This window comes from Cibotium barometz, chromosome 31, assembly GCF_041138505.1.
Source record: "Cibotium barometz isolate CiBa-2024 chromosome 31, ASM4113850v1, whole genome shotgun sequence".
In the NCBI taxonomy this organism is placed as follows: domain Eukaryota; kingdom Viridiplantae; phylum Streptophyta; class Polypodiopsida; order Cyatheales; family Cibotiaceae; genus Cibotium; species Cibotium barometz.
The window spans coordinates 42,017,458-42,029,710 of record NC_141076.1 but is presented as its reverse complement, the minus strand read 5'-3'; the positions used below and the strand labels follow the sequence as shown (position 1 = coordinate 42,029,710).

The 12,253-nt window shown below is 41.2% G+C and overlaps 1 protein-coding gene across 1 annotated transcript; it reads right to left on the bottom strand.

Moving 5' to 3' along the window:
* Positions 1–4,329: 4,329 nt before the first annotated feature.
* Positions 4,330–6,226, bottom strand: LOC147620879 (uncharacterized). Its single transcript, XM_086825472.1, has 2 exons — positions 5,691–6,226; positions 4,330–5,169 (listed from the first exon to the last, which is right to left on the bottom strand). Exons 1-2 carry the CDS (start codon positions 5,943–5,945, stop codon positions 4,396–4,398), a joined length of 1,029 nt encoding a protein of 342 aa, XP_086681598.1. The 5' UTR covers positions 5,946–6,226; the 3' UTR covers positions 4,330–4,395.
* Between the last annotated feature and the right edge of the window lie 6,027 nt (positions 6,227–12,253).

Here is a 12,253-nt window from a genome sequence, read left to right as displayed (position 1 = left end):
TTCTGAGAATGTGTCAAAATAGTGCATGGCTATGAAAAGAAATGCAAATACAGCAAACAAATATGCTTAAGCGGTATCAACTCGTAACCTCACTTGGATATGGTAGAGGGTGAAGTGAGGTAACCAAGCGGACCGACAATGTTGCCAAAACTTACCTTCCACATATCATCAAACTACAAAGAAAATCAAGTTGCTTGAGCTGCAAAAAAACAACAAAAGAATATCTATGCAAGGGACCCATCTTTTTTTTTTCTCTCGGGAAAAAGATCCTTCAATTAGTTAAAGAGAAAACAGCCACAAAGGGCTAAATACAACCACGAAGGGCTAAATACAAACTCGCCTCATATAAGGGCGGGAAACAAGTGATCATGTGCCAGTTGATCTGCGCACTTGGTTGATGCACGGCAAAAAATCTCTTTCGCCTCCACGAATCTCTGGAGATTCCCAACATTTCCAGCAAGGTAGGCTGCTATGTCATCTGCAAACTCTAAGTCCAGCAACTCCTCCTGCGTGCGGAGAGGGAGGCACAATCCCTGAAGTCCGATCTCTTGGGCAGAGAGAGAACTACTCATAGCCTCGATGACAAATAGAAAGAGGTATGGTGCTAGAGAACAGCCCTGTTGAACCGAGCAGGAAAGGGGGAATCTGTCGCCTCGGGGCTCCCTAAAGGAGAACCTGGCTGTGAGATGCTGAATAAAGTCGTGAGACTCCGCAAATGCACTCCATGGGAAATCCCATCCGGCTCATAGTGCCCTCCAGAAAGCTCCAATCTACCCTTATCATAAGCTTTCTCCAAGTCAAGGAGTAGCATAATGAGGTCCTGCTGTGTCGCATCCTGGCCGAAGCTGTCACCTCTCAGAAGGTAAAGATGATGTCCAAAATACTCCAATCCTGAACAACACCAACCTGAGTGTCATGGATCAAGTCTGAGTGTTTGTTTGGTGGTCGGGAAGAGAGGGAGAGAGGAAGGAAGCTGGTTGAAATGGGTAACTAAATGGGATTCTAGTTGCTGCTGTTTTGAAGTGGTCCTCATGCATCATAGGAACTATCACCTTGCTTTCACTAGGCAGGCGAGATTTACCATTAACTGCTCTTTGAAAGAGGTTTGAACACTTATCTAATGATTATAGCATTTATGAGCAGTAGAAACATTATATTAACTGATACCCTAATTATTCTGGCCACTGCTTCAAGAGCTGAATGTAACTTTAAGAGAAAAAAACAACTTGATATATGCCTTTTTTTTTCTCTTGTTCAAAGAAAATTTTTATATCCAGTCAATCAAGTGTAATAATGAGTTATGCAGTAAGGTGTCAAGCACTGATGTGTTGGATATGTTGCACTTTGATAAGTAGAAGCAGCACATTGAGAGCAATCCTGATTAGGACAGGAATATGGTTAACCACATGGCTTTTCAAATGATAAGCCCCCCCCATTGTAAGTGGTAAACTTGATCGAACGTGTGGGTTTGAGCCAAATACAAAAGCACGCCTGCCTCAAGAATACACCCATAAAACTAGAGATGGTCTACAAGATCGAATGCAATAAAATTTTTGGTCCGAATTCATCAGATCCCCCCCAAAAAAAAAAAAAAAAAACCCCACTTCTTCTACATCAAATACAAACAATGAAGTGTGCTGCCAGCTCTGTTTGCCAAATAAGCCTTGATGACTTTTAAAAAAAGCATGCAAAGACAAATGAAGTGAAGTTTCTGGGCTGATGAAACTAGTCAGCCTGCCCTGGAATGCTTTGATCTTACATGGTCGTAAAATTAGGAGTTGCTTTACTGGTAGCACATGTGAAGCCTCCCTAGCAGGAAGAATGCTTTGGGGGTGGTTGGCAAGCACCTCCTCTAATAAAATCCCGAATCACAAGTCAATTGTGCAGATTGTTTGCTTCCATTTTGTGCAACATAGTCCAGTAGCGAGCACATTAAGGGTTTATGTGAACGGCTCTCCTGAACCATGCCCTTGGGCTTTGAAAGGATTCCGGTATCTCCAAAGCACCCAGGTTAGTAACTTTTCATATCTTTGAGAGTATTCCCATCTGAAAATATAGCTCTGCTGGTTTGTATTCTGCAACACCATACATAATATGAGGAACTCAACCCGAGCAATAGCCAACCATGCAAAAAACCAACCTCTAGAATAAAGGACCCACTCAGCTCGTAAGAGTCTCTCCCACCCAGGAGTGCCAACTTTTGCAGCCTGTGCCTGTGCAAGCAAAAGACCAGCGATAGGCAGCACAGCTGATTCACACTTCCAGAGACAACTTTCATGAGCCTGCGGCAAGCAGATGACAGATTGATGGAGCCCGATCCACTTTTCACAAGCTCCATGCAGATCGCTCCTGCAGTAATAAACAGGTCTTTTAATCAACACCTTAATAGCATTACTCATACAATCCCAATACTCTGCTATATCCTAAATTGCTGGAAGTCTGCAATTGCTTACCATGCAAAAGGTGGAGGCCATCCACTTCTGGCCACAATGTTACTGCATTCAAAGCTGCTGCCTTCGCTAAAAACAGGCCACCAATCATCACTGCTTCTTTCCGCTCCAAGAGTGCCTTCGGGATTTGTTTGGCAATTTGGTGTTCCTTCATAAGATGTCAAATCTAAATCTCTAAGTGAAAAGGCCAGAATTCAGATCCAAAACACAGAGCCATGTTGGGAAATCCACTGTGCCAAGATTTTCAATTTAGTGAAATTTAGCATCTACCAAGGTGCTGTTTCTTTTGACTGAACGGCATCTCACAAGCTGTAAATGAGGGAGCGCATGGAGGTTCTTAGGAAGTTTGAGGCAAGAAGCACCAGTAGCAGCACTCTCCACAGCTAGCTCATGATTTCCAAAATGAAGAGCAGCCTCTGAAGCACACAACATTAGCTGCAATCGCATGTAGATGTGGATCTCGCCAGCAGTATCAATATCAGATGACATCCTTAACCAAGAAAATCCCTGCCATACGTTGAAGCATTTGGCACGTGCTGACAGGAAACTTTTGTTCACGTGCTTGTTGCATGAAACAAAACACTAGTTGGTAGTGTAACATAATGTTCCATGGTTCCAAGTGCACCCAACTGAATACACAAAAACGGCCTTAGAAGAACACTCATCCACAGACTTAGGTAGAAATCCATGTAGAAGCGAAAAGCAGAATAATACAAACAAACTGAATGCATACCGTTGCAACTGTTGGATGGGCCTTTTGGCTCAGATGACAATGAGATTTGCATGAAGAGAAAGAGAATTGAGACTTGATGCTGCCACAAACACTGCAAAGCAAGGGCTGCAACACCAACCATTTCACAAAGCTGACCCATTTCACCAGCCTTGCCCATTCTTGAGAAGTTGACGAAGCAGCAGCATCTAGCTGCCACATAGCAATTTCCATCCCATCACTTCTTTCAAGAAACATCTGCATTAGCCTGGTCCTGAGATCAATAGCACAAGAGCTTAGAGTCCATTGTCCACAGAACCCATGATAGAAAAATCTGACAATTGACTGGCTTTCGAACAGCAGAAATTTGGTTCTATTCTCCTAAACGAAGACCTGGGCAGTCGCTGGAGAATGTGGGAACCTGTCGAAGCGAGATGAGTGTGCATGCAGAGGAAATAGCCCCTCAAATCGCAGGGAGGCGGAAAGCTCTCACGAAGCAGAAGGTCTACGTTGGTGAACAGTACGATTTCTAGTGATTTTTTAAGTCCCAAAGCATTGCCTTTAATTTTTAAGATTGACAAAAACATTTTTTTCGAACAGCGTTCTGCAACCTGAATTTTTTATTATCAGACTGCAACCTGAATTTTTTATTATCAGAATGGGAAGCTCCTCCGTTTCGAACATCGAGCAATGTTACTTATCACACTTCAACACATCCCAACACCCATGTCTGTCTATCAAGGTGTCAGCCTCATCGACCTCCCTCACTTCGCCTACGCACACATCTAGGTATATATTTCATTCCCCTAAAGCTTTTGTGTACCCTATGTGAAAATATATACACAACCAATGGGGGTGTTGGGATTTGGATGGAAACATTGCCAAATAAGAGGTTTTCACTTGTTTCTAGAAATTATAAATTATCAGCCGCCAATGCATCGAAAAGCATCAATTCATAGAAAATAAACACCAATTTTTTTTTCCAAATCAAACCACAACTAGTTCTTCAAGATCACCATAAAAACTCCACATCAAATCAATCCCATGAAGCTCAACGAGGGCAATTCCACAAAAAGAGACAAGGTCCACGAGTAACTCAAAAGCTGTATTTAAATAGAGCAAAAGGGCCAAAGTGGAATTTACAAGGTGAGAGCAACACCCTGTGTGTGTATTGTGTGTGTGTGGAGAGAGAGAGAGAGAGAGAGGGAGAGAGAGATGTACAAAATGAAAAAATGCTTAAAAAGAAAAACCAAGCTTTGCTTTCTTAGCACTGGGTTCTGGGAAATCAAGGACGGGGCAGATTCCACATCTTGGGCACTTAGGATTGTTTCTGGAAAGCATGACAAACATCAGGCAGTTGGCACAAGCAACAGTAACCATGGAGTTAATGGGACCTTTTCCACCTTCTGGCCTCTTGAGAGCCTCCCCATCTAGCAAATCCTTATCACTGCTAAGCAAATTTAAGTCACTGCTTAGTACATAATTATCTTTCTTAGAGGTCCTCCTTTCCCCTTCCTTGGTGTCAAAATCATGAGATTTGGAAGGCCATCTCTCCTTCTTGATGCTGTCTTGGTAGAAGCTAGCACTTGCAGTTGGTGAAGAAGTTGAAGAAGAAGAGGAGGTACTGGGCACAGCTGCTGCCAGCGTCTTAGGACTAGAACAATGGGTTGACGAAGGCCATTCTCCCAGTACCGCATCTTCTTTGATAGTTTTCGATAATGATAATGATCCCACATGCAAGTTGAGGCTCAAGTCCAACAAGCATTCAGCCTCTTGGAATACCTTCTCGGCACATGTGGCTGGTTTCTCCACCCTATAGTTGTTGTTGTCCCCATTGAAAGCAAACTGATTAGACCTGGCCTTCACTTCACTTAATGCCTCCACAGTGAGCTCTGATGTAGCAGGAGATGGAAGCCAGTTCAAATCAGCTCTACCGCCATGTGAAGCCTTCCTTGGAGCCGAGAAGGAGGTTACCCCAGTGCTCCTATTGAGATAGTATATGCTGCCCGTCTGCAAGAACATACTAATATATTTCAATGCTTTGATTTTATCATTAAGCAACTGTTTGCTAGTTTAAGGCAGTGCTAACATTAGAGAAGACTTTAGATTTGGTTTGATAAGTAGATTATTTCATTAAGCCTAACGTGCCACGACGTATAATCCAATATAGAAACAGACAGACACATGCAACAAGCCAGCTATGATACTGTGAGAGACAACACAAAGCCATTGCAAAGATCTCTCTTTTACAGAAAGAGGCAAGGTCCACGAGCAACTCAAAAGCTGCAAGCACGCACATCGGAGAGATATAGACTGAGAGTGTCACGAATTCTACACACACACACACACACACAGATAATTCTACACACACACACGCACACACAGATAATGACACGCCCACACACACACAGATAAACTATACAAACACACCCACGCGGCAGGCTACACGCGCGAGCTCTTACAATCTCGGATCCACCGATCACAACCGAGATCAATGCAAACACTGTTCGCAAGCATGCAACAAAGCTCACCTTTAAATCGAGGCACTTTTCCCATCCGGATGGCAGAGGTGACTCCGGCTCGAGCTCAATGGCGGACTCAACAGTGGCTGGTTGAAAGGCGCATGAGCTGCCGCCCAAGAGATCAAGGGTCGTTTGCTTGCTCCTCCTACTCTCTATTGGACCCAGCATGAGCTCCAGCATCCTTCGCCTATCAGCCTCATCCACCACGCTACGCTCCGTCTGAAGCCACCTTTGCCCGCACCCTAACCTTAATGAGGCAGCCATGGATATCAACACAACGATATATAACCACCAGCTTCAGAGGAAGACTGAGCTCAGCAATATCGTGTTAACAAATGTTTTCTACTATGAGATAAGACACTAGTGATCGATCAAATCTCCGAATGAATCATGGCATCAATAATCCTGACAGGAATGGATAACAAATCAAGGCGAAGCAGCTAAACTGCTTGTTAAGAGAGATTACAAGGCTGTAATAGGCCAAAAATGATGTAGCGTATGCGTGAAAACCCTGGAACAGGACTCTGTAAAATACCTGCAGAACGAATTTATAGAACAGCGGAAAGTTTAACAAGGTTATCAAGGATTAAACCTGTAGATGGAAGTTCAAACGATCGCTAATTACGTATTATTATGATCATAATCATGGGTTGTGATTAGATGGCGTGTGCGCAAATGGTCGCGGGGATCAAAGTAATGTGAAATCATTAATGAAGGATGGCTACTGGATTTCAGCTTGATATAAGTATGTAATTAAGAAGAAGGATGGCTGCTGCAGGCTGCAGCTTGAGATAATTTTGCAGTTAAGATGGAAGTATTGTGTATTTAATAATGGAGTGTAAAGAGGAATTAGAACGTTGACACAGCAGGTTGGCCCTAGGTGCATTAAATGACGTTCACAAATGCATTAAACGCTTCAATGAAGTCAGTCGGTAGACTATTCATAGGAGCATTTAATTAAAGGCATGCCATGCTTGATGAGAGGGAGCAAGCTGCAGGACACAGAACCAGGAGGGCCGTAGGGATTTTTAAAAACCAAATAAAAACAAAAAAACCGACAACAGAAAAAACGAAGATTTAGGAAATTTTCATTTTTTAAAAAAAAACTAAAAATGAAATACCCAAAAAATATTCCTTTTAAAAAATGACAATAAAATATTACATAGAAAATTTAACACTACAACAAAATTAGAATTTTTATATTCCTTTTTTTGAAATTGTCTTGCAAGTAGAAAGTAGACATGTTATCACCCACCGTAGTTGCTTTTCGACGGACGTCTGGCCATAAAATACTTGCAAAATTTTAAATACCCGTCAAAAATACAAAAAAACTTGCTATATTCCACCAAACCCATCAATTTTGAAAGGCAAAGGTGTCTGCCAAAAATCGAACTTGTCATTTGCACTTGGGAGATTCAAACCCACAATGGGACTCTCTAAACTCCATTCCTTTTTTTTTTTAAAGACTGGAATTATATAAGAGAAATGGGAAATTTTTTACAAAAAAGCTTTTTATAAAGAAGCTTAACTTGTTACAGCATAGCTTGTAGCTCAACTAGCTCTAAACTGAATCATCTTATTATCTCGGATGTTGAGCGACATAGCTTCTTTTCTTTTTGACTCCATTCTAACCACCACGGGATCGGCACTCTAGGTGAGATATTACTAAATAGAAGTTTGTATCTGGAAACCAATTTCTTTTTTTTTCAAAGAGAGTAGAAATTAAAACCCTAACAAAAAAAATAGTCATTAGAAAATAGAAATGTGAACACAAAAACAAAATTTTAAAGGTAAAACCAAAAAAAGAGAGAAAATAAAGGCTATTAGAAATAGTAGCAACAATAAGAAAAAAAAGGATACAAACAAGGGAGAGAATGGACCTTATCATTGCCAACAACAATGAGGCAATCTAAGTGGCCAAGGAAATAGAGTCAAATAGGAAAGAAGCTATGGCATTCAACATCCAAGATATTAAGATGATTCAGTTTATCCTTGAGCTAGGTTAGCTGTAACAAGTTAAGCTTCTTTATAAAAACCTTTTTTGTAAAAATCTTCCCATTTCTTTAATATAATTCCAGTCTTTAAAAAAAAAGATTGCAATTGTCAATGGCGCGTTGAAATTCAAAAATTTCCAGAAATAGTCGAACCACACGTGACTTTTTTTTTGCAAACGAAAGGAATTAGTAGGAATACAGAATATCATTTGAGAAATATTATTACTTTTCTTTTCTTTTTTGAGAGAACCTTATATTAATTAGTAGTAACACTGAATATTATTATATTATTACTTTTCTTTGATTTATATATTTATCATCACTACATTAAATTGGAATTTTTATATTTGGCTACGCTATGGGAGATTATTTTTTAATTATTGCCTAAATTGTACACAAAAGATTTGTTTTTGGAGAAAAAAAGACTCCTAACAAGAAATATTTGGGGCTTTTTGTGAAATCCTACCCCTTTTATAGAGTCAAACAGAGTCAAGCTATGGCACTCAAGGAAATAGAGTCAAACAGAACGAAGCTATGGCACTCAACATCCGAGATATTAAGATGATTGAGTTTATCCTACAGAACGAAGCTATGGCACTCAACATCCGAGATATTAAGATGATTGAGTTTATCCTTGAGCTAGTTGAGCTGTAACAAGCTAAGCTTCTTCATAAAAAGCTTTTTTTTTGGTTAAAAATCTTCCCATTTCTCTAATATAATTCCAGTCTTTTCTATATAAAAAAATCATACACCCTTTTATAATATAATTTCAGTCTTTTCAAAAAAAAAGAAGCTTTCTCAAAAAAAAAAAACGAAGATATTGCCTGACAAGGATAGCTTACGTGCATGCACGTCCATCATCATCTATGAAAAAGGTGGCAAATCTACGTAGAATTTCTTACGTGCATGCATGTCCAATCACGCAATTACTCCAGATTTTTCCAAATTATTAGCTAATTGAAATTCGGGATTTTGTAAAAGAAAGGGGGAGAAAAAAAGGCTGGCAGCCTGCAGTATACTTATTTTGCAAGATAAGTTAATAAAAAATATTATTATTATTATTATTATATAATTCGTGCCATGCCAATGCCATGCACGCCAACATTACCGTCGCATTCAATTTCTCCAGTATTAGGAGGACTGGAAGAAAAAGGAAAAAAGAAGAAGAAGAAGAAGAAAAGAAATAAAAAATAAACCATTTCCTGGAAAAAAAAAACTCTATATTACTATAATGTATTAATGTTTTTTTCAAAAATAAAAAGAAAAAAATTAAATTGACGCTCATCTGAATGGGGCTCTCCAACCACCCCACCCCTCTTGAATGGCCCTGAAGCAGTTATGGAAAGTATCCATCTCACCCAGCTACCATTCAATGCTGCCATACATAAATCACGCACGCTACCCCCCCCCCCCCCCCCCCAAAATAAATTTGAGCAGGTTTTTCTAATTTATTTCTCCGGGAACCTCTTTTTGAAAACAAGTGGATTTATCCTAGAAAATGGGGAAAAAAGTACATCAAAGCTTTTTAACCAGCTCACGAATAAACTGAATCAAAAAGCTTCTTTATAAAAAGCTTTTTTTGTAAAAATCTTCCCATTTCTCTAATATAATTCCAGTCTTTTTAACAACAACAAAAAAGAAGCTTTTTAACCGAAGCAGCTTGCCTTACTCGGACAGTACAAGGCTTCATCCTCTTTTATCTATACCCTCTTAGTTTGTGAGGTAGGATTTCTATCCGAAGGGACATGGTGCCTTGAGGGTATGCTAGCCCGCCCCTAATAGTTTGCCTCTATATGGGGAGGAGAGGCAAAGGTGCCTACCTGGTGCGACCTTTGCCTCTCCTTGCACCTCCTCCCCATATAGAGGCATGTCACGCATCCCATGCCTCGGCACGGCTCGCCGTCCCGGCGGCTTCGCCGTTTCCACTGTTTTTCCTTCCGTCGGTTCCGTTTCCGCTTCGGCACGATCGCCGTCAAGGTGGGGAGGGCATCCCCCGGGGCACATGACACCTATTAACCCCCACCGCAACCCGGGAGGCCTTCCAATGCAGCATTTTGGTACCTCGCACATTGGGGATTCGGGGGACTCTCGAGCGGGGGCTCATGGCTATAAAGCAAGGTTAAGACCTCCCGCTTTCGTTTGTCTTAATTATAGGCACACACTTGTTGGAGAATATAATAAACATGATACAAATGCACTCCCTTCTAGTTCAAAAATTAATTGACGAGGGCGTCAATTCCATAAAGGGGGGGTGTATGTGAGGCGTGGGATTTTTGGGATTTCTATCCGGCCTCACATGGTGCTCTCGAGGGATACTTGACCGCACCGAATATCATGCATCTATATGGGGAGGAAGTGTAAGGAGTGGCGAAACATGGACCCATATCTAGGCACACTAGAACGCACTCACGCACCGGGTAGGCACATTAGGCCTCCCGGGTTGCGGTGGGGGTTAATAGGTGCCATGTGCCCCGGAGGATGCCCTCCCCACCTTGACGGCGATCGTGCCGAAGCGGAAACGGAACCGACGGACGGAAAAACGGTGGAAACGACGAAGCGCCGGGATGGCGAGCCATGCTGAGCCGACAGGCCGATGAGGCCGGGCTGGTTGGATCATGGATTCGAGATGGATGGATAGACCCGAGACCACAAGGCCTGGCCGGGGATACATGAGACGGGTGTGACCCGACAAGGTTATATCGCGCTATGACGCGCTCAACGGCCGATGGAGCCGAGCCATATCATATATATGCATCACAGGTTGCATTGCGGCCCGATGTCCGCGACCTCGATCACGGGGCGCGTGACAAGGCAAACTATTAGGGGCGGGCTAGCATACCCTCAAGGCACCATGTCCCTTCGGATAGAAATCCCACCTCACATAGTTGACATCTGACTTTTTTTCAAAATTTGTTTTTTGCACCCCAAAAAAGTTTAGAAATTGAAAAATAAGAAATTGAGATAATTCATTAATTTGAACCTCTCAAATTTGAATAATACCTGCTAATTTTTATCAATCCCCTCGGCAAAAAAAGCAGGTTTTCTCAAAGTGCTTTAAGGTCAGTATATTTATCCCTCTCAAATTTGAAAATAGCATCCCAATTTTAAAGTTGGCTGAAATTGAAAGGTTTCAAAATTCCTAAATTCTAGGAAGTTTTAAATATAAATCCCTTCAAATCAAGGTTCGAGAAAACATGAGTTCGCTTTGACTTGGAGCTTGCTCAACTTTTGCAAAATCCAACTATAGCGTTCTGATTAGGACTATTGTTTGTCTCGACCAGCTCTTAGGAGGTTGGAGAGACATTAGCCCAATCATGTACAAGGCATGATGATGTAATCTTCTCTCTTTGGAGTGTCAATACAACTCTCTTTATGCATTTAAAAAAGCCTTTTGCAAAATCCACCTCATCTTTAGAGGAGAAGGAAAAAAGCTTTCTCTAATTTTATTTTTTTGGGAGAGAAGCGTCAAAGATTTATATTAAAAATAATAGAGTCTATGAAAGACTTATTACAAAAAGCTTTTTTAATCGAAGAAGCTTAACTCCATAACCTTCGTGAGAAAACTAATCAAAGCTAGCTTGGACCTCAACTAGGTCCATGATGTAATACATGAGTTTCTCATCCCATATAGAAGCATATATTGTTTCCCTCTTCTTCAAGTCAAGTTGAATTCCAGTATCTCTGACTTCATCGATGAGATTATCCTCATCTCCATTATGGCCACTAAACTACCATTGAGTTCCTCTATTTCAGCATACAGTATGTCTTTGGTATCCCTCAGAGCACTCCGAATCTGCATAATCAAAGAGTTTCTCAGACCCTCTACCATGTCAAATTGTTTGTTCTAAAAGACATGCATATTTCTACCAATCCATACATTCCATAAAAATGCCGATTTGATAATATTCCATATTTTGGTTGAACAAACATTAGCTTCACCAAGAAGAATCTCTTTCCAATCAACTTCATGGGGATGAGTGTATGATATGCATTGTTGGGAGGAGCAAATAAAGTTTAATTTTTAGGCAAGGCATAAAGAGATGTGGGATAGATTTCATTGCAGTACTACGTCCTGGACAGAGGCCATTGGCCAAAGCAAGTTTGGAAGCATTAGTCCACAGGGGCTAATGTAGAATAAGCCATAGGAAGCATGAGATTTTAGGTGGGATGTATTTGGACCATAGGTTGGTGAATCTCAATTCCCATTGGCTCCTATTCCAGTTGAGGTTCCATCTCTTATTCAGTATGGAGTAGAGTTGAGGCTTTAGATTTTTGAAATGAGGGATCGAGAGCAGACTATCATGTCCAACCCAAACAAATGTTTTAGGTAGGAGGGGACCTTTTAGCTAGATACACTGTTCCTCTTGATTTTGCCAGATGGACATCCTTTGTATGAGTAGGTTGCGGTCCTCTTCATTAAACCTATACCTTTCTTTGAGCTCAGCTTGGAACAACCAGCCTTTAGAATTGAAATCCCAAACATCCCCCAGGTATAAATACCTTTCTTGGAGAGCTCCTATATAGGGGTTGGGGGATGAAGTCTTGGCATGCCACAGAGAACCATATGGAGTCCTTGTG